At 42.3% G+C, this 26090-nt stretch overlaps 1 protein-coding gene and 1 long non-coding RNA gene across 2 annotated transcripts in view; one reads left to right on the top strand and one right to left on the bottom strand.

Annotated features, from left to right (window-relative positions):
* The window catches only part of STMN2 (stathmin 2), a 39995-nt gene extending 30970 nt beyond the window's left edge, over window positions 1-9025 (bottom strand). Inside the window, exon 1 of the mRNA XM_054645583.2 lies at window positions 8764-9025. Within this exon, the coding sequence (XP_054501558.1) occupies window positions 8764-8782 (19 nt within the window). The 5' untranslated portion in view covers window positions 8783-9025. The remainder of the gene's footprint in view (window positions 1-8763) is intronic.
* A 1610-nt stretch (window positions 9026-10635) lies between these two features.
* The window catches only part of LOC143696127 (uncharacterized), a 105495-nt gene continuing 90040 nt past the window's right edge, over window positions 10636-26090 (top strand). The window contains exon 1 of the long non-coding RNA XR_013185539.1: window positions 10636-10791. This is a non-coding gene — a long non-coding RNA (uncharacterized LOC143696127). The remainder of the gene's footprint in view (window positions 10792-26090) is intronic.

Genomic DNA, 26090 nt, shown 5'->3' with positions numbered 1-26090 from the left:
TACATCTATGTAAAAAACACCAGCACCTGGAAACAACAAGGTATACTCAAGTGATTGATACAAACATGACTTGAGTGACATAAGATACCCTTTCTTTTCACATGAATAAAGTAAGCAACAAATACATCAAAATAGCTAACAGACTAATGAAATGGGTTACAGAAATGAATTTCATTTCCAAAAATGTCTTTGAAAAATTATGGATATTGATGCGTTTGCTTTAAGATTTCCTAGGTACATGCAATTTTTCTTACAGCTCCATTCAGGTAACTGGAGGATTTGCAGTACAAAAATACTTGTAAACCAAAAAAGGTTATTTCTGCTGCAATTCCATACAGCAATGTTGTTAAAAACATTTTGTGCATCTTTGACATGGCTGTGGTCTCCACAATCTTTTGGAAAAGAAAAATGATAGACGTGATGATATTAGTCACTTCAGGGAGCTCTACCAAATGACATCCAGAGTCATCCTACTGGAAACCAGAGGATGAATTTGAACATGTATATATCAGAAATCTTAGTCCAAAAGGACAATTTGTGTTTTCAGCAATTTTGAAAGCCTCAAAAATAGCATCAAGATCAAAAATTTTAGCTACTTATAGATAACTGAATATATTTAAATGTAGATATTTCATCTACCTTCCAGTAGCGTATACCTTAGCTTAGGGTAAATTCTGAATTTGTAGAACTCTGTGCCTTCAGTAGCATTAAATACACACATCATTACTTTTTCTTTCCCTAAGAAATTCCCTAAGGATTATAGAAAAGTATCTCATAGTACAGAATGCTAATACAGCTTTAGCAGGTAAGTTGCTCTGCTTCTTAATCTGATCAGTATGGATTTTGGCACTTCTATAACATCAGAGCATGGTTACACATTTTCATGCAGTATGGAACATAACCTCACATCCCAGCTCTGAGGTAAGTACCCAAGATTATCCCCATCTTAAAGAGAAGAAAGGTCATAAAATGATTAACCTACAAATCCAATAAAGGAGCTAGGTGCCTAAAATGATGCTTAAGAAAACTCAGGTTTCTAAATCAAGAATCTGGATCCCAGAGATTCCTACACAGATGAGGAGAGGTCATGAGAATACAGAAAACCACAATTTGTGCTCTTTAAATTGGTCTGCATTGTAGGATACTGAACTTTGGACAAGCAAGGATAGCTGAGACTTGAAATGTTTAAGCCACTAACATGGGGAATTGTGTGTTCCTCCAGCTCACAGCCAGTCCTCTGAAGAAATCTGTGTAGCCTGTTTCCTGGGAGTGTAGGGCACACATAGGTAGCACAGGGCTCTTCATAAACAGAGGAGCAAGCCACTGTTGTCTTTTAAAAAGTAGCTGAGGAGGAATGCTGCTGGCTGTCTTAGTCCTGCCTATTGGAGCAACTGCCTACAGTGACATCTTTGACTGGGAAATGCCAGAGCTGGGGTCAAACTCTCAAAATTTCCATTCAAGCCAAAGCATCCTATCACCCAAAGGAACTCAGGTTCTATTTGCTGCTTCCACAACTGTTTCTATTTTGCCATATATGCAAAATCCAGCGATGCTCCTGGGATCTCCAGCTCCTAGGTATGGGTCATCCTCCCTCCTGTGTGCTCTCTTGTTCTCTCTTTAGCATAATGCTCTTCTCATGGGAGAGTGGAAAGAGCCATAGCTGGTGGCTCTGGTATTCTGTGGGAAGGAGGACACAGGGACAAGGCCACCACACCCCAGCAGCACACCTGGAGGCCACGCACCAGCTGTTTGGCTCAGGGGCAGGAGCTCACCCATTGCCACATCTTCTCCACTCACCACAATGGAAGAGACTGAGCCAGGGCTTCCCTTAGGCTGTGTGTGAAGAGTCCAAGGGACAGTGGAAGTCTCACCATTCCTCCTGGCATTTTCCTCTGGGCCACCAAATTATGAGTACATTCACTCTGGGCCGACCTTGAACACAGCCAGAGGTGCTGACCTCTCCCTGTTGCTGTGGAGGTGCAGCCATGCCTCTATCTCACCACAGGTGATTTACTAACCCTATCCTCAGCCACCTCTCCAAACTACTGCTTGGGGTCAAATTGGTGAAAAACTCCTTATAATCCTGTTTTGTGGTTGTGTCTGTGAAGGATCACAATTTCACACAATAACTGCTACAACAGTGATAGGTTTTGTACTTTAGAATGAATGCATAAATCATAATTTATTTATGAACTGCCTGGATTGAAAGCTATAACTTAGAAAAATAACATTTCTGAATATATTCAGCAAAGCCTAATATTTTGTGCAGATACTGAGCACCAATTAAAAAATTTCAATTCAATTTCAAATTATTTCTGCACATCCTGGCAGAAATAACTTAAATTTACTTCAGTGGTTAAATTATGTATTAGAAGACAGGAAAAAGAAAAACATAAGTGGAAGAGAAAGTGAAATAATTTCAGATCAGCTTTGTATGCTGGTATTTGTCAGACACATGATGTCATAGGTATTTATTTCCCAGGAGCCAGCATTTAGGCATCAGTCCATTTTTTTTTGACTCAGGATGCAGGTCCACGTGGATTGAGGTCTCCAAAGCCATTTTTGTCCATGTTTGAAAAGTTCTGAGCAACTAGAGGAACAGGTACTGTCTGCACTGCAGTCATGGTACCCAGCACCTTGCAGGACTGAGACACCTGTCCCTGGTGGGACTGCTGGCTGACATTCCCCATGGGGACCCACCCTTCTGAGTGGGAGCAACAATCCTTTTAATGGGAATGAAAACCAACACCACCTCAGACTGTATCCATGGAATAGTGTGAGGGTTGTGTGTAGCCTAGAAAGGATTGTGAATAGCAGCCATTCCTCCAAATCAGCTGCCAGTTTCTGTGTCCCCATGGACTAAAGAGCAGCTGGTTGTGCTGAGGCCAATGGCTGTACTGCACTCCAATTGGCTCCAGTGAGGCAAGACTCATTTCAAAGTTGGTTCATCTATCATCCATTTTATGGATAAATGCTGAAGAAGGCATGTTCTCTGCAAGCCACCTGAGGATGGCAATAGTTTTTTGTGTTTAAAGGTGACTTGTATGGAGAACTGACAGTGGAGTTTTTGAAGGTAGTTACTGCAGAGGTAAGCAAGCACTGCTGCTTCATGGTGTCCCATTTGCTCCTCCTCTCGGGCAGAGCTACTGAAAGTGCCAGGATAAAGGGTTTTGAAGCCTAATACCCTAAGCTGAAAGGCAAATTTACACTCTCTCTCTTTGCCCACTGGTCACAGGGCCAGATGCCACCCTCAGTCCCTTATCTTCAGCTTTTTTTGCTGTACCAGCTTTAGCAAAGCTTTTAGTGAGTCACTATACCAATTATGTGGTGTGACACCATTTTTGGATGCCTACTTTAGGCCTCCTAATGTTTGTTATTTTTCAGGAGTGCTGAGCATCTCTTTGCCTGTTTTGTCTGTGAACTATTAAGGTAGTAAATTAGACCTACATGAAAATGCTGCACAAGCGAAGTATTGCCCAGACTGATCTGTCATGGGAACCTTCTGCTCTCTGTGTTTTAGACTACAAAATAATGCTGACTTCTCTCTGCAAGCAATTAGGAAAATCAATATAGTCTTTGAAGGCTAAAACACTACCTAAATATATTGCTGGATGTGAGTGCCCCATCTCTTTTTTGCAATGAGGTATTTTTTTTCTCAAATGAATGTTATTAATTTGAAAATGGAGAATTCTTTTCTAAAGAAATTAATATAAATGTCACCTGAGATGAATATAACCATAAGGTTAGATTACAAAGAATATATAATAAAAAATTGGTGTGCAAAATGTGATCTAGAGAAATGTACCATTGTGGAACAAATACCAATGGTAAAAAAATTCCGGTCTTAAATAATAAATTAAAGAAAATTCAAATTCACAAAATCTGTGTGAATGAATTACAGGATTACATTATTAAACAGGGAAGTTTTTAGCCTAACTCGAGCTTATATTGGGACAAAGAGGTGATGGTAATGGAGGTGGAGGTGAGAGAACATTTTGGAAGTGTTCAAGATGCTGAAGTTTATTTTTATTTCCTCAGTGTGTTATGGGTTATCATCCATAAGAAAATGGAATAGATGACGTTCCATCCCTCCTGCCAGTACACCTCAGGGTAAGTAAAGAACTGCTATGAAGCAATATAAATCCTTAGCCATATGGACTGTTTTTAAAATTATTCCTATCTTAATTCTCAAGAGTAGGAAGAGTAATCAAGTCTTTAAAAACCAAGAAAAGAACATGAATAGGTGTTAACCTCAGTTCTTTAGTGAATTTTACTTACCAACATTTCTATATTAGCTCAGTAATAAAAGTTCACAGAAGAAATAAAGTAACTGAAATATTACCACTTCAGTTTCCTTGTCACATCCAAATTATATTAGGAAAAAGTTTTTTTCACCCAGAGGGTTGTTGGGCACTGGAACAGGCTCCACAGGGAAGTGGTCACAGCACCAGCCTGACAGAGTTCAATAAATGTTTGGACAGTGCTCTCAGGCACATGGTGTGACTCTTGGGGATGGTTCTGTGCAGGGCCAGGAGTTGGACTCAGTGACCCTGATGTGTCTCTTCCAAGCCAGCATATTCTGTGATGTCTTCTCCTAGTTCTTCAAAAAATTTGGAATAGTGGTATCTCAGTCAAATCACATATCTGCCAACATTATGATACAATAAATAACTTTCCGATTCTTGCCTATGTTCATTCTTCTCTTAAACTAACTTCCTAATTACAGACATGTAATTCTGTGACAGTTGGAAATAATTCAGAGCTGACGTATATTCATTTATTTATAAAAGGGGAAGGTTAAAACCTTCAGCTAAAAACTGAATAATATGGAAAGAAGCATGTTCAGTCCAAATTCAACCTGGCACTTAGCCATATGTTGTTTAACTTGAAGCTTGTCATTGCCATTGTTATTCAGATGACTACTCGTGCAATTGTTGACAATCAAGCAATTGTTCAAGTGTAGTGGCAGACCAGAGGCAGAACTCTTACCCCTTTGCAGTAAAAAAAGGCTACCTATTAAAATAATGGAACCAGTCAAACTCAACAACCATACACTTATTTATGACTTCATATGTATGTTACACACCAGATAAAACAATAATGCAGTACTTAGTTAACTGAAAAAGCAGTGGCCTTGCATCCATCAAGCTAACTATTGAGGTCTGAGCTTATGACTAAAATGCAAATGACAAAGTAGAAGAGCAACTCTGAAGCACTTCTACAATGGTTTAATCAGTCTCACTCAGATATGTTATATCTGAGAATATATTATTTGTTATATCTGAGAAAGAGGGAGCATGGCACTGCCTCAATTCCTGTATCCTCATAATCCCACCCATTCATCACCTTAAAGTGTTCCTGACTATCTCAAAAGGAGTTGACATTAAAACACTTCCATAACATATACCCCATGTATTTCTGTTAGCTTCCTATAAATAAACCAGAACCATAATCAGGACTGAGATTTTCTGTATGATGGTCATCTGAAGATGTTAGAACAGTAAATGTTCTTTAAATAAAACATCACAACAAAACAATGAAACAATGGTTTCAAACACTTTTTTAGTTCCAATAGCATCACACACTGCTTCACCTTCACAATGCCATCTATGTACTTTACACTAAGTAAGTTTATCAAACCAGATATGTGGCCTGATTGGTCTGTAGTGACCCTGATTGAGAGTCATAAATCAGGGCAAAGGCCCTGATTTATGTAACACATGTCCTGTTTCCTTGGGAGCTTAAGGCGTGAAGAATTTCCTCTATCCAATATTATAATTCATGTGGAAGATGGTGTCAGGGGGAAGATGAAGTTTAAAAGCCCCCAGAATTTCTGTACAGTTGTTTTACATGGAATTTCAAGAAAAGACACACTTAAAAAAACCCCCAAACAAAGATGCTTGTGTGGCATGCATCATTCATATACTATGTAAACTAAACAGAAAGAAGAATCTTGTGGGCATTCAGAGTGTAATGATCTCCAGAAGTTCTTGCAGCTGTTGAAACTCCTACATAAGTAAAAGGAGCTTTCCCTGAAAACCTCTTATTTTACACATCTTAATAGAAAATTAGGCTTAATTTTGCTTTCTATTGCAGAATATAAACACAGGCTTGTTCAAGGTGTTTTGCATCTGCCTAACCTGAGTTATGTGAAGAGTTCTGTCCAAAGCCAGTAGGACTATTCACATGCTCAGACACCTGATTAAGTGCCTTGCTGGACCAGGGCCAGAAACATAATAGTGGGCTGGGTTAAGCTGATTAGAAATGTTTTGCTGGCTCCAGTGGTGGCAGGATCTAGCCTTTATTGCCACTTTGCAAAATCTGGTGCTCAACAGGAAAAAAATCATGCACTCTGTAGTTCTTTCAGTGTTCTACTGGGTAAAGTTTGAGTATAGGAAGAAATGTAGCTCATTTAGCCCTAACTGGAAATGTGCATTACTGAGAATGGATCTATTTTTCCACATGAAAATAAAATTTGTTGCTTTGTTGTAACTCTTGAAATAAAGTGGTTTACTCTAATAGGCTGTCTAGATACAAATTTTGTCTAATAATAACAAGGAAGAATATTGTTTAAAGAAATGGTGAGGAGAATCCCTTAAGCTTGGTGAGTTTAAAGATGGAAGATGCTTTTAATAAAGTAACTTTAATTTTCTAATTGAATGTGGCTGTAATTAGTATTTTTGGAAACTGGAGCTAGGTGGCTGCACGGCTTTTTATAGCTGGTATAGGTGGCTCGTTAACGAGGGATTAACAGACAAACTGGCGCCTCACAGTCCCTCTGTCTCTGGGCAAACCTAATGATTCCTGGCATCACTCTTGCCGCAGAAATCTTTATATTGGTGTGATGAGAGATCATTAACACCAGGCTGAGGAGCCCTTCCTTCCCTTGTGACAGAATTCCTAACAGGCCTTCTGCAGCGCTAAGTCCCCGACCAAGTAGAAATTATCAATACTGATTACGGGATTGCTGCAGTGGGGAGGGGACGGCGTGCTCGGCACTGCAGGGCTGGCCAGGCTCCCGCAGCCCTCACGTCCCTCCTCTGTTTGCATCTACAGCTGTCTCATGCCTTGCTCCCAAGGGTGCCACAGCCGGCTTAGAATGCTTTCAATCCCCACCGATTGTTCCTTGCGAGAGGAACATCAGCATTCAGATAAACGCCTTGGGGTAATGCATCGGGCTCAGCCGGTGCCAGGAGGGTTTGGTGTAACTTCGTGCAATGCGATGAAGAGTGGTAAAAAGAATCTGCACAAATGGAAATTTGAACAGGATTTGCTTCTTGGGGAGGACACTAACTGTGTTGGGAGCACTTCATCCTTATTTTGTGGGATTTGCGTGTGCATGACATTAATGGTGAATGATTGTGAAAACTTGAATTTGAATGCGTCAAAGGCAGGTCCAGCCTCTTTCCTCTTCAAAAAGAAAAAAAAAAAAACCCACCAAAAAACCAAATCCAAAAAAAACCCCCAAACCAACAAAAAACAACCCTGAGGAGCGTTAGGGTCTGGACGCTTTCAGTAGTCCGACCCCACGACTATTCTCTCTCTCCTTCTTCCACACCCTCACTGGGATTTTTTCTCCCACCCTACCCAGCAGCCTCCCTCGAACAAAGGGGCCAGCGCCGGGCTACCGCCCCTCGCTCCCGCCAGGAGCAGCAGGACCAGCAGGGACCCGGCGGGCAGGCGCTCCCCGAGCCCCGGGAGCCCCGCGGGGCCGGGAAGGGCGGAGGGGCCGCGCCCCGCGGGGCCGCTCCCGGAGCGGGCAGGGGCGGGGGCGCCGCGGCGGCAGGGCGCGGCTCCTGCGGGGGAGGGGGATGCTCTCCGTGCCGCTGGAAAACGCGAGGTAACAACAGCCCCGGCGGCTGCCCCTCGGGAGAGAGCGCAGGGCGGGCACTGCTGGCGCACACCGGCTCTCCGTGATGCAGTGACCTACTTCACCGGCCCCCGCCCCCCGGCGGACTGCAGGTGCGGGCAGCGCCGGGGCAGCGCCGAGCGGCGGCTCCCCCCCGCCCCCGCCCGCAGCCCCGCGGTGCCGTGCAGGGCCGGGCCGGGCTGGGCGCGGCCGGCCGCAGTGCGCGCCTGGCGGGGTCCGCCCCGCCGCAGCCCCCCCGCCCCGCACCGCACCGCACCGCGGGCCCGCCGGCCCGGCCCGGCCCCGCCCGCAGCCCCCGAGCCGCGCCGAGCCCCTTTCGGGCGGCGGTGCCTCTCCCCGGCTCTTCTTTCCTTCTCCCCACGCGGGTTCAGAGGCAGAGGGGAGCGCTGACTCCGGCCGGCGGGGATGGGTGGAGGCACACTGACTACAGGGATAACTTTACCGTTCGTTTTTGGTTTTATTTTTTTTTCTTTTTATATATATATATATATATATATATATATATATATATATATATACACATATATACACACACACATATAATATCTATCTATATCTGTATAGTATATATGCATATATATAAAAAAATATTTGTTCACCTTTAAAATAATGAAAACCATTTCAAAATTACGCTGTGCTCATGTGCCGACCTCACCCATTGCTATATAATTAATCCGATCTCTGGTTAGATACTAAAACGTTAAAACATCCCCATGTCCCACCCACCCTGTCCTTTTTTCTCTGATCAATGAAATAAAAAATACGTTCAGTGTTCTCTTGATTTTTTTTTTCCTAAACTTTTGGGAGAGCGAGAAGAACACCCAGGGTAGGTAGCAGACCTAGGAGACAGCAGCCGTAGTGCTGGCTGAAGGAAAAGAGAGGCGTTTTCTTACCCATTGCTGTTTTAGCCATGCTGGGATGTGCAGCTCTCAGAGGCGGAGAAGGCAAAGGGGTCCAGCTACAGCAGTGGAGAGAGGGAGAGAAGACTGAATAAGGCACTGAGTCAGCAGAGTGGGGCTGTGCAAGAGAAGGAGCAAGAGGCAGGAGCCCATGAATAATTATCACTCCTCCACCCAAGCAGATTGGCTCGAGAGGTCCCCTGACATGACTCCTGCAGAGCCAGAATCTCCGGGCATTAAATATTGATCCACCAATGGTGCTGGAGTACAAAGTGCCAGAATGCAGTTTGAAATGGAAATCAGTCCTTGGATGTTTCTCCCCCCTCGGTCTGGTGTTAATAGTACATTCCATGTCAAATGTTTTATGTCTTACATGAAAAAAGCCTATTGGTGTTGAGGGCTCTGCTGTTGCTACCTGTAAAACATGCACAAATTCATTTTAACATATTTCATTCCAAAGATGCAACAAGAAGGGGGACCATTGCAAGGGATTTCCTAGACCATTTCAGTAAAACAGCTGCTCAGATTATTTTCGCCTCCTGCAAGGGTACACAAATATCCTATACAATTGTTTAATTGTTTTATACTAAATGTTTCTGAATTTTAGTACCTTTTTTACTGTTTTACTGTCCCCAGACCTAACCTTGGTCATCTCAAACTTTTCTTAACCTTGGGAAATGGCCGCTGGACCTGCTTACGCTTTCAAAGGGCTCTGGAAATCCCAGAACAGGATAAATGTGGACAGAAGTCAGTAACTACTTCCCTGATGCACTCTGGTAAGAGTCACTGGGAAGATGTGATTGAAGATTCCCTTGATAAAGTGTGCAGGATGGGATCTGATGTGGTCATTACATGAAGGGGGATGGACACGTTCTAAGAATTCCCTACACTAATTTTAAGAATTCTCTATCCCTGGCAAGAGGAAAGGCAGTGACATAACTGGCAGTCACTAAACAAATGTGGTAGAGGTTAATTGAAACATTGCTAGAAACAGGGCAGTGATGGGACCTGTTTGTACATCTTGTAGGCCTGGGAGCAGTTGCTGGCCTGGAGGAGCCAGTATCCAAGACCTTGGCACAAAGAGAAGCATACTCCACCTTTGCCTTCTCATCTCACTGTCCAGCTGGGGCTCATTTGCCTCTCCCAGCGGATAACCAGCCTTACTGTTAAGAGCTTTCAGGGATACCAGACTCCCACACTGCTTCCAGACAGCAGGGCACTGGGCAAGTTTTCAGCTTGCAATTTGGAGGATGCTTCTTGTAGATGTGTTTCCTGGGTGTGTATGGGTGGGTGGGAAAAGCAGGGCATTGGCACCGTTGTTCTTCCTTGTGTGGGGCTGTTTGCATCTGCACAGCCCACACTGCATGCTGTCCCTAGCTGTGATGCTCTCACTCTGTGTCTGCTTCCCTAGAACTGGTCACTCACAAATATGCTTCTCAGGCTTCCTTGAAGTCAGTGAAGAGGATCTTTGAGTGAAGCATCACCCAGAGCATGGGCATAAGTCTAGCTTTCTCTTTGAGACAGTGATGACGATGCTAAAAACTAAACTAGGTTTTTTTCTTTAAATGAGAATAGTAAAGTCTAGAAGTGAGTCTGGGGAGAGAAACATCCCCATTCACAGACACCAGCATGTGAGCTGAGGCAGGGCAGACACCATGATGGCTCCCTGCCGAGGTGCAGGCAGAGGGGATGAGGACAGGTGTATCGGGATGCAAGGCACAGGGGATGAGAACAGGTGTATCGGGATGGAAGGCACAGGGGATGAGGACAGTTGTATCGGGATGCAAGGCACAGGGGATGAGAACAGGTGTATCGGGATGCAAGGGTGGGTCGGGCCGACCCACCCTCCTGAGAGGCCCTGCCCGTGGGGAAAGCAGGAAGGTGGCCCCGGGACCCGGTGGCTTTCTCGGGTGTGTCACTTCTGGGCCCTCGGTTCTGTGGCTGCGTCGGGGCGTTGGTGAGCAGGGAACGGGATTGCGACTGGATGTCTGTAGTGAAGGAGCTTATTCCCGAGAGGAAACGGTGAGCACCGGCGCAGTGCTACACGTACAAGGGCGGCCTCGCCCCAGCCGCGGGACCCGCCGAGGCTCCAGGGCCCGGGCAGGGGTGGTCCGGTGCCGGGGCAGGGGTGGTCCGGGCCGGGGCAGGGGTGGTTCAGTGCCGGGGCAGGGGTGGTCCGGGCCGGGGCAGGGGTGGTTCGGTGCCGGGGCAGGGGTGGTTCGGTGCTGGGGCAGGGGTGGTTCAGTGCCGGGACAGGGCGGGCCGAGGGTGCCCGGGCGCTCTCCGTGGTGCTGGCGGCGGCGGCGCTCCCGAGCGGGGCACTGGGCGGGATGGGGCGCGGTGTGGCCGGGAGGGTCGGAGGGGCCGGAGACAGGCCGGGGCGCAGGGACGAGGAGGGGGCAGCAGGGATGGGTGCGGCTGACCCCGGCCCCAGGGAGCGCTGAGGCTCTGGCTGCCGGCCCCGCCGCTCCCCGTCGCCCTGATGCCTTCCCGGCACGGGGCGGCACCGGCGCTCGGCTCGGCCCGGCTCGGCTGCCCGGGAGGGACGCGACACCGGCGCTGCGCAGACACAGAGCATCTCTGCACCTCGGCTCCCCATCCCCCGCCCGGCACGCCCAGTAGGCAGCGGAGCCGCCCCGGCGTCTGTCTCTTCTATTCGGCTGCTTTTCCTGTTCTCCGAGCTCAAGCGGCCGGCGGAGTGGGAAGGTTCCCCCGCCCTGGCGGGAGCTCGCTCTCTCGCTTCCCGCTTCCCGGCTGCCGCCGCAGTGGCAGCGGCGCTTCCCCGCTCCCTTCCCCCGCCGCCGGGAATGGCGCCGTTGCCCGATCCCCAGGCCGGGACCGGGACTCCCCGCAGTCCTTTGCGAGGGAGCAGACGCGGATTGTCAGCCCTGGGGGACGCGGGACGCCGACGATGACAGTTCGGGTCTCCCGCAGGAAGCCGCTCCTGGGGTGGGGAGTGCCGAGAAAGCGGTGCAAGAAATTGCTTGGCAATCACTGTCATGTCAAATCTTGGCGTGTACAGGAGCAGTTATCAGACACCTCATACATCATTTCTGTTCCACTGACTGCCACTTTTTCATGTTTTATTCCACATAAATTTTACGGGAGCATGAATTAAACTCCAGCATGTCCTAGCAAGGCTAGGACTTATTTTCTTTCACAGTTTGTGCCTTTTCTAGATTGACATTAAAATGCCTTTGCAGGCTAGGCTACCTCCAGGTCTGTGGCTATACAGCCTGTAAGGATGTGCTACTGGGCAAAACACCCCTGAATTGCTGCTAAATAGCAGTGGGGCATAACTGTGGCTTTTATCCATTTTTTGTTGGACATTTATCTGGCCATGGCCATATCACTGAAAACCTTTTGTTCATTTTTCTCAATTGTTCTTTTCTCCATTTGTTAGGAAAGATTTTACTTTTTACCCCATTGCAGATGAGGGAGAAGCGGAGGTGGTACTGGAAAGAAAAATGTTTGCACAGCACTTTGAAGACAATTGCTGCTAAGTAAATGATCTGCATTGGCACTGAAATGTGAATCACAGAGATGGGAATAGGCCATGAATCTCCTTTTCTGTGACTGTGCTGTGTGGCTGACTGTGACTTTGCCACCTTGTTTAGTTTTCTTAAATAACCTGAAAAGTCAGCTTTTTTCCTACTGAATTTTGGGAGAATTATTTACACTTAGCCTTTGTCATTAGGAAATGTAATAGACCTTATTTAGAGAAGCTGATTTTTTCCTATTTGTTCACTTCTACTCCTTCTTTAGGCCTTCAAGAGTGATTTCTTTTTGTTCCTATGAAATTTTAGAACATTAATTTGCAATTAGTTTCATTATTAGTTCATTTACATCTCTCTTACTTTCACATCCTCACCAAAGCTTATTATAAAATATATTGTTCAGACTATATGACAAAGTCTTCAAAACTCAAAGAAGAATCGTGCCTGTACAACCTTAATTACTCTTCCAATGCATTTATATAATGATAGACTTTTAGATTATACACTCATATGCTATGTTTTTCTCTCTACATACATAACAAGATGGATGGTACTCCCTTTTTGAGCACTATTTGATATTTTCTTTTCTTTTTTTTTTCTCATTAAAAAGAACCTTGACACAGTCCTCTGTGCCCTTGAAAGCATGAGTACAATAAAGATTTTCTTGCAGGAATGTTTGTCAGAATATTTTCCTACCGTGGGTGAAAAAATCTTTTGTTTTGCCTTACTCTTCACAGCAGGTTAACCACAGATTAGAAGGTGTTAGCATAGTTTGTGTTTCAGTAAGTAGATAAGCAAGCATATTTTAGTGTGAAATTTAGAGAGAGAAGACTCCAAATATATGCATGTGTGATTTTCATAATCTTTGTAACATTTGGGATTTTTTGGTAACTTTTTCTGAAATTTTCTGTAGAACTGTATAAATATACCAAGCAGATGAAAAGATCAGCTGTGTACTGAAAACATGGGGAGAAAGAAAGAGCAGATATATATATATGTATGTAAGTATGACTGCCTTGTATCTGAAGCATGGTGACCATTTTCTTCTTGAATTGTATCTTTCTTCTCCTTTCATTTCCCTGTGTAACGCTCGTGCTATGACGAATGACGCAGTGGAGTACTGTTATGTTCCCATTAGCATTTCTCTGCTTCTGAAATTGTGCTTTTTTTGCTGAGCATAGCCTATCTAAAAATCATCTTGCAAAGAAGCTTGGTAGCAGCTTGATAAGCCAGCTGCAAACAATGTCACCATTAGTGATTTCAGTTGCTGCTTGTTCCACACACATGTTGGAGAAAGGCAGTTTTAGTGCTTGCCTGGTTTCATGCAGGCTTTTATTCTTGCATGGCTGCACGTGGTGCTCCTTTCAGCAGCATTCAGGATCACTGTGGGGAAGCTGAATAATGATATTATGGCATTTGTGGATTTACTTTTTTTAAATGTTCATAGAAATCTGTAAGCAATAGCTTAATGCTAGCATGGGTATTGTACATAATGAGATCTCCCTCAACAGCCTTGTCCATGAGATGTGAGCTGGAGCTGTGCAAGGCCACGTGATGGGAGTGACTTGCTTGCAGGTAGATCTGTGCTGTGCCAAAAATACATAAACCATAGGCCTGGTGGGCAAAGACTGGGCAAATTGAGGTGGAAACCAATGACATCATTCTGAATGAGGGTAGCATATGCACGAGACCCTGAGAACTCTTGTGTGGAATTAAACCAAGGAGCCATCTATCCAGTAGCCTGTAAATTGCATATCCTCCCCTCCCAAGGGCCCACCAGATAGCAGAATTTTCTAGTCAGTGACATTCTCAGCTTGGATGAACGCCTCATGACCAGCTCTTGGACATGGCAGCTTGGAGGGGAATCCCAGTGCCTGTGGAACAGTTTTGGTTTTCTCATCCTGACCCATCTTTGTGTTAGCCACCACTGGGCAGCCTCCCCACATCCTTGCATGCATTCAGTGTGCTCACAGAAGTGCTGCTAGAGATGCTCAGCCTGATGGCTTCATGTGAATCCTTACATTTGTAATTCTTTGACTCTCCCCTGCCTTCTTGCTTCCACATCCATATTCCCTTGATTGAAAAAAAATTTATCCTCTGTTTCTTTCTTCTTCTGTTCACTCTTCACAGATAAAGTCTTATTTTTTATTTTTGTAATGGGATGAGCTTTTCTTTGAAATGGGAAAATGTGTAGGAAGAGCAGCCACAAGCACGTGCCAAGGAGCAGCAGCAAAGGGCAATCTCTTGTTATTCTCCCAGTATATGCACTTTGAGGCCCTCCTGTAATCTCTACACATTTAGCTGCCTACCCTCTAGTAGTGCAGCTTCTCTTTATCATCACTGGCTGCAGATGAACTCTGGGGGAAGGCTGACAGTAGGAAAAGCACATGAAGAACTTCCCCAGGGATCATTCCAGCCAGTGACTGCTCTCAGGAATACCTGAGCTAAATGCAATTTTGATACTCAGTAACCCTTGACCGATCTTTTTCCTTCTGTGGTATCCACAGTATCTCATGGAAATTTCTTCCACAGAGCAGCTCCTTGGTGTGTGAAGAAGCATTTTCTTTTGTTTATATTGAGCATGTGTCCTACCAAGATCTGTTATATTTATCTTGATGTGGATACTAACTATTCTTTCAGCCCTGGAATCAGAGGGTCATTCCCTCTTTAAAGTAAAAGTTAACGGAGGGAGGAATAGCAGATCCAACTACACTTTTAAAATAGGAAAAATAGATGATACAGAAGGAGTTATATTAGTCTGATGGGGAACAACACCATCTGCTGCACCTCAGAGGTTCACAGTGAAATTTTCCTAGAAAAACAGAAGTGCTGTTGTCAATGTTCATCAGACCTAAATCACAAGTCATTCCAACACCAGGAGGCCCAGCTGGAAAATGTCCTCCCAGTGCTCTGTCCAAATGAGATGTATCCTGACATGGTTCTGATTTGCTCTCTTGACTGTAATTTTCTGAACAGCAAAATGCCTCATGTTACATGAAGTCAGCACCAAAATCATGCTATAAAGTGCCTAATTCACTTTGCTCTGTCTTCCTTACTGCTTGCTGTAAGAAAGGACTGGGCTATTTCAACTTTCTTTTGCTCTTCTTTGAATTGATTAAATTTCTCGTTACCATAGCCTGGTTATCAGATGTTTCATCGTGGCTTTTTCTCACATGCCTTGGAAAAGACCAACAGACCTTTGCTGCTCCAAGTGTATTCCAGACCATTTTTCTCTATGTAGTCAGGCATATTCATAGATATATTTGTTTTAAGGCAATAAGTGTTAGTTATATTGTTGGCTGTCAAATAAAGATAAGGTTCTTGATACCAGGCACATCATCTATTCTTTCTGCGACTAAAATTTATTTTGACTGAGTGATTTAGCGTGCAAAACAACAGATGATGGTAAAGTAAAAATATGCTGAGGTTAGATAAAACAGACTTTGAAGATATTAGCTGAAATCTTAGTGTGAAATTCACACTTAGAAAGAAACAGCAGAAAATCACTTTGAGAATGAAGTGTAAGAGAACTTTTTTAGTTCTAGTCTTGCTCTTAGTACATTAAAATGTTTACAGGAAATTTCATTTAACAAATGTTTTTACTTATGGCTTTGCCAGACTTCATGATCTTAATCTGATATTTTTAGTGTTGTTTGCCCCTTATTTTTTTAGCAATGTCAGCAGACTGAGAGCTGGTCAGGGAAATAGGAAGATGGGATGAACAAAATGCTAATTGCGAAGAGCAGAAAGACAGGGTAACAACTGGAATAATGAGAGAAAATGGGCACTGGCTGGACAAAGAAACTGCAATGAAGAAGCCTTTGGGAGAATGGGTAATTAGGGTCACAGAAGCAGACAAGGAAGAGTCAGGTTGTGAGACAGGCCTGGCATGTGTTTGCTGAAGAGATGAAGAACAGGGATTTGTGGCATAATGTGGGGAGGTGGTTGCTTGGCAACCTTAATTTGGTCCCCTTATTATACATGGGTGATCACATACTGTTTTTATGCAGGATTTCTGTCTCTGTGCAGGGTGGACCTGCTCTGGGGATGTGCTGGAGCTGTGCAGGAGAGACGAGTGATGCCCGTGTGGCTCCTGCTTCATTTATTGCTTGAGCTGGGAAGTCAATAATGAACAATGGGAGGGGAAGGAAAGGTCATGCAACTGTAATAATGCACTGTTGCACAAAAAATACTTTTCATATGTAGTGCTAAAAAACAGTTCTGTGTGCAATGTCTAATGGTGTAATAGTTTCTAATTATCTAATTTTTAATGACCCCTTTTAGAGCCCTAAATCCAATTTCCTCAGCAATCACACCTGCAAGTGATGTTGCAATGTATGTTTTTGAAGTATTTTTAAATACTTTTAAATTATGTCTGTAATGCCTCAGAAATAAGATCTAAAATCAGTGGATACCTCTGCCTTTAATTATTTTGTGCCTCCTTGTCCTGTATTTTAAACAGCAGTAGTACCTTTTCTTTGCTGCTGTGAATTGTTGTGAATTAATTTGAATTTGTGCAGCACTCAGATGTTGAAATGACGAGCAGCACTGAGAAGCTCTGGAGGAAATTAATATTTCTGGCATCATAAGGCAGTTGAATAATGAGCAGTGAACAAAGCACAGGTCACACAGTGAGTTATGAGGTGAAAGCAAAGTACTGATTAACAGTTTGATGAATAGAGCACAGTGGTCATATGCAAAAATAGCAGTTAAAGACTGTGACATAGATACAGGAAGTTATTATTACCCTTGTACTGGGTAGATTTCCAGGAAGAGGATTAAAAGGTGTGCTGATGACCCATGTACTTCCTTCTGTCTCTAGGCAGGGCTGCTTGTTTGGATAGTGAGGAGCTTCAGGTTTGTGATGGGTACTTTAATGGCAATACTCCTATTTAAATGTGCAGGGCTCATGAGTGCACTTTGTGCTGAGGGTAGAAGGTGGTGGAGCTTTTTAATTTTTTTTTTGAGTTCCCTTGTCTCTTGTGGAAACTTACTCTAAACTATGTCACCAGAGCTGCTGCCTCTGAGTAGTGGGGTTAGGTACACTAAGAATAAATAGTACTTAGGTAGATATTTGATTTATGTAATGGAAAATAGTGGCAATGCACTAATAGCTTGTGACTGGTCAGAGATTAACTAAACATCTTTAATGCTACTGTTTTCAAGAAAAATGTGGTTTTAGGAAGAGTTTATGCAGGTAGGGAGTTAGAGGATTAGTAACTCACGACAGACAATAAAGAATGGTTTTCTTTACTGACCTTTTATTTTGATTATTGCTTCACACAAGGTGGCTTTTGTTAGTGCATGCTTGTGAGCATTGCAGGTATGGGGCTCAATAGGAATTAAGTTTTTGAATGGCATAAAATTTCTCCTATGTTTGTTAGTTCAGCTCTGAACTTACAGAAGCCAGTGTACTGCCTGAGTTCCAGCTCTGTGACATGGTGATGGTTCTGCTGTCTGGTGCATATCTGTCTGTCCCCTTTTGTCTTTTCTGGTTTTTATATGCAGCCCTGCAAAGCCTGTCTGGTGCAATCCCATGTCACAATGTGCCCTGTCAGTTTTGTCCTGTATCACACATGTCAAAGGTGGTAAAAACCCTGTGTTCCCAGCAGCTTTTTTATGCTACTTGTGTTTTTTGGTTTGCATAGCTATCTATTTTTTCATGTCTGAAGTTGGAATGTAATCACTAAGCTCAGAAGAAATGAATATTTTCCAGTAAATGTTCAGATAAAGAAATAAAAGGGAGTCTTATTAAGCCACAGAACTTGAAAAGACTGTGAGCTATTATTCATATGAGCTAATTCAATGGCCAATTAAAGCTGTAACTCACTTTTATCTTTTCTAGAGCTGAAAAATTCCTGACTTACATCTGATTTCCTGTTCAATCAAACGTTATTAGATTCAATTCATGTAAGAACTTTAAACAGAAAAAGAAAAAAAAGGCAAAAAAGCTGTCCATCTTTGTCAGTGGCTCCATGGTACATAGCCATTGTAATAACCAAGCATGGAAAAACACATTAGATGAAAACTTCCAGTTCAGCAGCTGGATTTCTCTGCCTTCTGTCTTCTGATTTTCTTTTGCTGTTTTAGTTTTCAGTCTCTTTTCAGTTGTTTTTCTGAAAAACCAAGATGACTTGGTCCCTGAAGTTTCTTGCTTTAAGGCATTATCTTAAGTCTTAGCTTTGTGACTCTTCTCATTCCATTTCTGTCCTTGCTTTTTAACATCTTAAAAAAAAAAAAAGTAGCAGAAACATATTATTCTAAAATGACATCATCAACAGACAAAAACTGCCTCTCTGTTTTTGCTCATTTCTTTTAACATGTTCAGAAATTGTATTAGCTTATCTTGTCATAATAGAGCTGCTTTTAAGAGTTCATGCCATTTCTCCCCTGGGATCTGCAGATCCCTTTCAGACTCTGCTATCCAGGTTGTTGTTCTCTGCTATGTTATTCAGGTTGTTGCTGTACTTTTGCATTGGCACATATAACAATTCAAATTGATATTATTTGAAAAAATAACAAAAATTTATCTTTCCATATATTCTGTGCTATAGTAATGATTTAAAGTTAAGTGATAGAGGAAACAAACCAAGTATTTTTTTACATCTGATTTTTAGTAGTGTTGTTTCATCAAGGGTCAGCTCCTGCAATTTACATGTCTTCTAGGTAGCTTTATATTCCTGTGTAGGTAAGCATAAGATAATTGGAGTTAATGAGAAACACTCTGGCTTCACTAGGACAAGCACTCAGCTTTTTCTTAGGCCCCTCCATGAGGGTGGAAGTGTTTGACTGTGGGGATGTTTCCAAAGAGCTGGGCCATAGTGTCATCTTGCTAAGTACTATATTTAATTTTCTGGGCAGTTTTGTTAATTAGCCCTATGGAAAGTGCAGTAAATGCTCCAATCAATAGAGTGTCATCAGTTCATAAATTTTTAAGTCTGGAAAGGACTGTTACTTTCTCTGAGTCATTCTGCAAATAGTTATTTATGAAATCACAAATTTTCTTAGTAGTTTTGTATCTACTAGCATCAGTTTAATAGTCCCATTTAGATTACTAAGAAATGCTGCTTCAATGTGATTTAAAGAAGATTCTGCCTAGAAAATACCTGTTTGGAAAAAGTTGCTAAGCCTTCTATTGCTTTCTTCAGTCTCTCTGGTTAATTAACCTTTAGGCATTTATTAGAGTTGTATTTATTTAGTGCCATTCCAAAAATCAAAGAATCAAATTGATCCAAGTTAAAGTGTATTTTACAGAAATATGTTGTATGAATATAATGAATTCTTATCCCTTGTGAGCTTTTTCATGGCATTGCTTGAATTCTAATTTCTAAGTCTAAGTAAATACTATTTAAATATTTTTTTTAATATGGGATTCCTGGGTACTGATATGGAACAGTGAAGTACTCATTCACTGTATTGCCAAAACTGTTCTGATTCCAGTCATTGGTTTTTACTTGCAGTCATTCTGCTGGTAATAGATTTTACAAATGGAAGAAATTCAATTGTCTGAAAGGATGATAAGAATCCTGAACAGCAAAAGGAATGCAGCATCCATCACTTCTGAGAAACCATGTATCCCTATCACTAAAAAGGAATAATTTCTAAAGTAAATAATGTATATTTAGAGAGCTCTTTTTTCAATTTGGTAATGCATTTAAATTGGCATTATTAAACATCTGTTATGGCAGCAGCAATTATAAAATGAGAATTTTCAGCTAAAGTTTGCAAAATTCAGTAGGTTTGAACTAACACAGTACAGCCCATACCTTTTTTTTTTACCTCAGTAATCATCTATCTCACCACTGTAGCACTAGGATAAAAGCTTTTCTTACAGATACAGGGGTTTTACAGGCTAAGAAGTTGCTTTGAACTGCCCATGGAGAAGAAAGAACTGTTTCATAAAATTATTTTTTTTCATAGAATCATAGAATGGTTTGGGCTGCAATGGACCTGAAAGATGATCTAGTTCCAGCCTCCCTCTTCTGGACAGGGACACCTTGCACTAGACCAGGCTGCTCAGAGCTCCATCCAGTCCGGCCTTGGATACTTCCAGGGCTGGGACATCCATTACTTCTCTGAGCACCCTCAGCACTCTCACAGTCAAGAATTTCTTCCAAATACCTAATCTAAGTCTACCTTTCTTCAGTTTTAAGCCATTCCACCTTGTCCTATCATATCATGCCCTTTTAAAAAGTCCCTCTCCTGTTCTTTTGTAGGTACTGGAAGGCTGCTGTAATGTTCCTCTAGAGAATTCTTTTCTCCAGTTTGAACAATCCCATTAATGCAGCACAATTCTTTGAAAGTTTTGGTAGTGGTGAAGAACAGAATTGCTATGACGGTATTACAGCAAGCATTTTTTTTTTCCTCTTGTGCCAGGGTTAACAAGATTTTGTTCCAATTTTATATTTATGAAAACTGAGATCAGGTGGTAATCTGACTTTTGAAAGGCCACAGTTTGACAGCCAACAAGTTTCACTAGGAAATTTGCTATCTTTACTCAGGAATTTGGATGCTCAACTAAACCTTTGAATATAAGAAAGTTCACTCATATAGTAACTGTCAGTCTTCTAAAATGACTTTATTTCATCCAAACAAATTCAATTTGTATGCTGCAGTCAATGGCAGGATGCGCATTACAAAACAGATTCCTGATAGGAGTGTGGAGATGTCTTACTTCTCTGCAGAGAAATGGGATATTATATCCAGTTCATATTCATATTTTTAAAATGGTTCAAAGGTTTATAAGAGCAAGGGAAAGAATTACTGAAATGATTCATGAGCTGTAAGAAATACCTCATCCCATGAGAAATAAAGAAATTGGCATGTCAGTGAATTAAAAACAAGACTCAGAGGTGACCTCATTAAAATGTGTGAGCGTATTCACCATAAGAAAATTCCAAATACTACAGAAGCAATGGCTGGAAGCTGTCACCAGCCAAATTAAAATTAGAAATTCTGTGCCCGTTTTTAACAGAAAGAATGATTAATCATTGAAATATATGATGAAAGGAAGAGATGGGTTCCCCATCTCTCGTTTTCAAATTAAGACAAGATGTCATGCTGGAAGATGTATTTAAGTCAAACACAAAGTTACTGAGCTCAGTACAAAGGTAATGGCCTGTGAAAAGTAGTCCGGATTAGGTGATCACAAGTGGCAACTCTGGATTTAAGCTCTGTGACTCCATGGGATCAGGTCTTTGCCAAGAGCTGGGTGAGCAGCTGGGTGGTTCTTGCATGGATCAGAAATTGTATCAATTGTAAAATGCAGGTTGCTCAGCCCTATGCAATTATTATTCAGCTGTGTAGAGTATGCTGAAGATTAATTTCTTTATGATAATCCTGGCAAAGTCAACTAGACCAGTTCAATGACTAGAGAAGTTACTGAAGACTGCTGATTTTAATGTCTCTTGGATCAGGTAACATCATTTTTTTTTTATTTACACAGCATAAAGTCTTCCATGTCAGTTCAAATCAAATGTCCATGTAGCTCTCATATTTTCTGATCCCAGCCAGGATGTTAACAGTGTAAGCCAAGGGCGTGGACAGAGGGATGTACCATAATTCAAGTTGGAAGACTTCCCCAGGAGGTCTGGGGTCCCACCTGCTTCCCACAGTGAGGCCAAATTCTGAAGAAAGGACAGTCCATGCTGCTCAGGGCTTCCCAGCTTCCAGTGATCACTGGTCAAGAGGTTTCCTAGGCAGCACCTGGAATGCTGTGTGTAATTTCCTGTTCTTTGTCCAGTGCTGTGTTTGTGTTGGCTGTCCTTAGGTTCAATGATAATGATTTCCATAGTGGTACATTGCACAAAAAGTGCTGCTTCACTTTACCTTGAACCTGCTCTTTACCCACATTTCATCCTGTGAGAAATAATGCATAATCATTTTCCTTTTCCAACAGCCCACATTTTACTGAAGATGTTGCACAGTCCCCTTCTTTGACCCTGGTAATAAAATTCAAATACATCTTTGAGCTCTTTCTACTTTAATACATGATGTTAAAATGTGATGTTGATGACATTAGGAATAATGATGCAAACACACACTTTTACTAATGGTCTAAGCTATAATGAGTTTTGGCTCCACTCAATAAAAAATTTTTTACAAAGCAGTGTCTATTCAAGACTGAGTAAGCTGTGGAAAATCAATTTTCCATGGCTGCTTTGGCCTTGTGAAAAACCTTAGTGGTTTTTAGTGAACCAAGCCTTTTGTTTTATTATTTGTTCTGCTTATAAATTATGAGGGTTGAGTTACTAATTTATAAAGGCCAAACAAATCTTGTGTGACAGTTTAATCACCTAATTAATATCTTAAGTCAGAAGTTTTATTGTATTTTTTTGAGTTTATGAGATTTTGCACATTAACACCTGAGTAGGAACATGTAATAAAAAGTATCATGAATTTATCAAATGTCAAAACCCATGATACAGCTTAAATGTGTAATTTTTACAATGAAGTGATATTTGAATAATTGTCACATTGTAAAACTGCCGCCCTGTGGAGGCTAATGGAAAATTACATTTCAGCATAGTTCCTGAGGATTGTTCCTAATACATTAATTACAAAAATCACCACTAGCTTTGCTGGGATGAGACTGGTCCAATTTCTCGGAATAGCAGCCTGATTCTGCCATGAACACTCACATGTGCCAGAAATCCTCTGCACATTGGGGTGCCAACTTGCAAGCCAAAGTCTTGCACATGATGAACAAGCTTGGGCTCAGTCCTGCCAGCTGTAGACATTGGTGGAAAGAGCCAAGACCTGGGCAGGGAATGTGGATTGTTTGCTTGGCTGGAGGAAAGCAGCTCTCTGGGCTCCCCTGAGGAGCTGGAAACAGACCTGGCCCCAACGGGAGTTCAGGCAAGGAGAAACAGGGGCCAGGGAGGAGGGGATGCCCGGCTACACCACAGTTCTTGCACTGCAGCTGATGAGCAACCCTCAGGACTTGAGCTGATCCGCAGCAGGAGGTACAGGGAACAACCTCCTTGGCCAAGGCTTGCAGAGCTGATCTCTGAAGAGTTTTGTGTCAGAAGGATTTTGGCAGCAGCATTCCAAAAAGCTATCTGCTGACCTTCCCAAGATGGATGCTAAGCTTCTCTTCCATGGGTCTCCTGTGTTTGTTTCCCTCATCTCATTGAAGTGGAAACAATTAATTGTCACGCTCAAGCAGCTCCACTGCTTTCTCAGTAGTTTTTTAAAGGCAGTTTGTTGCCTCACTAAATATCATAAAAACATTTATGACAGCTCTGACCAGCTGCAGTTAGCAGATTTATTTCCATGGGTTTAGTCTGGATTTGTACAAAAGATTGCACTTTACCATGCTGTTTTACTTTTATGTTAGAGCATTGTTGTATCTCTGTTTCAAACTTGCAGTGGTTTCTGAAAGCTTCACTCAGGCTTAGGAAACTCTGGGGTTCATGCCTGAAGGTCTTTGCTTCAAAGCAAACCCTAATGAATTCAGTGCAATACCCCCTGGAAATCACTTTGAAATTTGGAGTTAATTTGAAACCTTCTGCAGATGCTTTGTAAAGTGGAAGCATTGGGAATGACACACATTCAAGTAACAGCAATGAGAACCATTCAGGATCCTTGTAGCCTTGGGTGGGGAGTTATTATACCTTTCAGAAGTGTTGGGAGCAATCCGTATTTTTCAAAATGAGGCTTTCAGGTGCCAGTCCCACTCCCACTACCACAATGGTGCATTGATTCTCTCAGTAGCACGTCTCCAAGCAGCATTGGTGTGTGACTGAGAGAGACAAAGAGAAATGAGTGCTATTTAAGGGTGAAGATGTCTGCTTTTACACTATTGTAGCCCTAGTGTAGTGTTGTGCATCACTTTTTTTACAGGATAAATCCAGATTACTTCTTTATGTATGGGTATAACCATAGCAGTGAAGCAAACAACAAATAGTTTGTTCAGTTAGTGTCTTGAATAGTTTTGAATTTTGGAAGGAAGACCATGATGTGTGTTTGTACAATCATTTGCAGGTTTCTCCCTGAGATTGCCAGTAAATGTGTTCATCCCATTCACGTGGCAGGGGCTGTTGCAGCACTGTCAGAGACCACAGGGGTAATCATGGGCTGGTTACCATGGTGTGCCCTGCTTCAGCTGCTGGACTAACTAGCACAATTCAAGAGAGCTGCTATGTAAATGTCCTTGAGGAAACAGGGAGTGGTGAAAACACCAACAGATGTTAGGACAGGACCCATCATTAAAAAAATAAGGCCAACTAATCCATTGGGCTCCCTGTGGAGGAAAAAAAAAGTGACTTCAGGGTAGTTTTACATGAAGAACAGAAGTTTGATAAAGGGACCATCATTTTAGCAGATCCAGGTGTAAAAACATATTGGGACTGGGCATTGAAAGATTCCTGTGTTTCAGCCTGTAAAAGGGTTTACTTTTTTAACCACACAGGTTACTAATAATCTCAATTTTTTCTTAAAGGCTTTAATGGTTTTACTGTCAATGGCATTTTTACAGGTCAGAGTAAATTAATTTAGGGAGCATCTATAGTTACAGAGCCAGAAATAGTTATAGTCATAGAAAAAGATTGTTTTACTTAATCCCAGCACTACTGGCTTGCTTGGCAGTTGCCAAATCCCTCACAGTTTTTGGGCAACAAGAGCCACAATGGAATTTTGTGCACTGCCTTGTGTAGTGTTGCTCTGAGTACTATCATGATTTGAGCATGGGTAGTTTGATTAGTTAAAACCAGTCACAGAGAGAAGGGCATTTCTATGTATCCACAATAGTTATTGGTTGCTGTGTAGCACTTTCTCATGCCAGGGCTGTCTCTGCCCTATCATCTATTTTGTTCTCCACCAGTGGCATCTGGCTCTGAGATGCCCACAGTCCCAGGGTGTCAGGGCAGGAGGAGGGAAAGGTGATTGCAGTGTGTGTGAGTTGAGGGACTCCTTTCTCTCTGTGCTGCTGTAATGTGGGATAAGGAGACACACCATGCTGCAGTCTTCATTCCCTCTGCTGCAGGTCTCTACCCAGTGCAGCTGGGACTGGGATTTGGAAAGACCAATGCTGGGAGAAAAGTCAGGAGGTGAAGATCTGAGCTCCTCTTTCCTACTGTTTTCTGTCTTGACCAGTCCATGCTTATGAGGCTTCTATTGGAGGTATTATTGTTTAAATTCAACAGAAACCCTTCTGCTGTTTTGTGCTGCCTAGCCCAACTGTGTCTTTTAAGACACTAGGATACATATAAAAGTAGCCATAACTTTAATAATTTCTAATACATTACCTGAATCTACTTCAGTTTGTTTACTTCAGGAAACATCAGTTCACCGATGAAGTCTGGTGTGTGTCCCACATGTAGTAGTGTGCACTGTGTGGAGATAGAGCTACATCAAAGCCCTCCTCTTGGAAGAATCTAGGGAAAATGTTTTGTGTGTTGGTTTGTTTTCTTTTTAAAAATGTATTTAGTTTAAAAAGGAGAATAGAAAGCTAAGATATCTCATGTCTGTTCTCATTTTTCAATTTGAGAGAGTAATAACTCAGAAATCCTGAGTCCTTGAATTTTTTGCCCTTTTATTTTTTGCAAGGCATATGGTATTAAAAATTTATTATTGTATTTCAGGTTACACGGAAAGTTCTAGTAATGAGCTGGGCATTTGTTTGTTTAAATATCTTTATTTGGCATGCTGAAAAGACCAGAGTTAGCATTTTTTTACTTTTAGTACAGAAATGTTAAACCTTCCTGATAGATAGAAAGAAAATATTTCTGCACAATGGGGATGTGAAACACTGCAATATTTATCTAGCAAGGTTGGTGAGTTGCCATCCTTGTACATACTTGAAACTTTCTTGGACACAGAAGC

This window comes from Agelaius phoeniceus, chromosome 1, assembly GCF_051311805.1.
Source record: "Agelaius phoeniceus isolate bAgePho1 chromosome 1, bAgePho1.hap1, whole genome shotgun sequence".
Classification (NCBI taxonomy): domain Eukaryota; kingdom Metazoa; phylum Chordata; class Aves; order Passeriformes; family Icteridae; genus Agelaius; species Agelaius phoeniceus.
The sequence above is the reverse complement of the archived record's forward strand: the minus strand, read 5'-3'. Positions and strand labels throughout refer to the sequence as shown.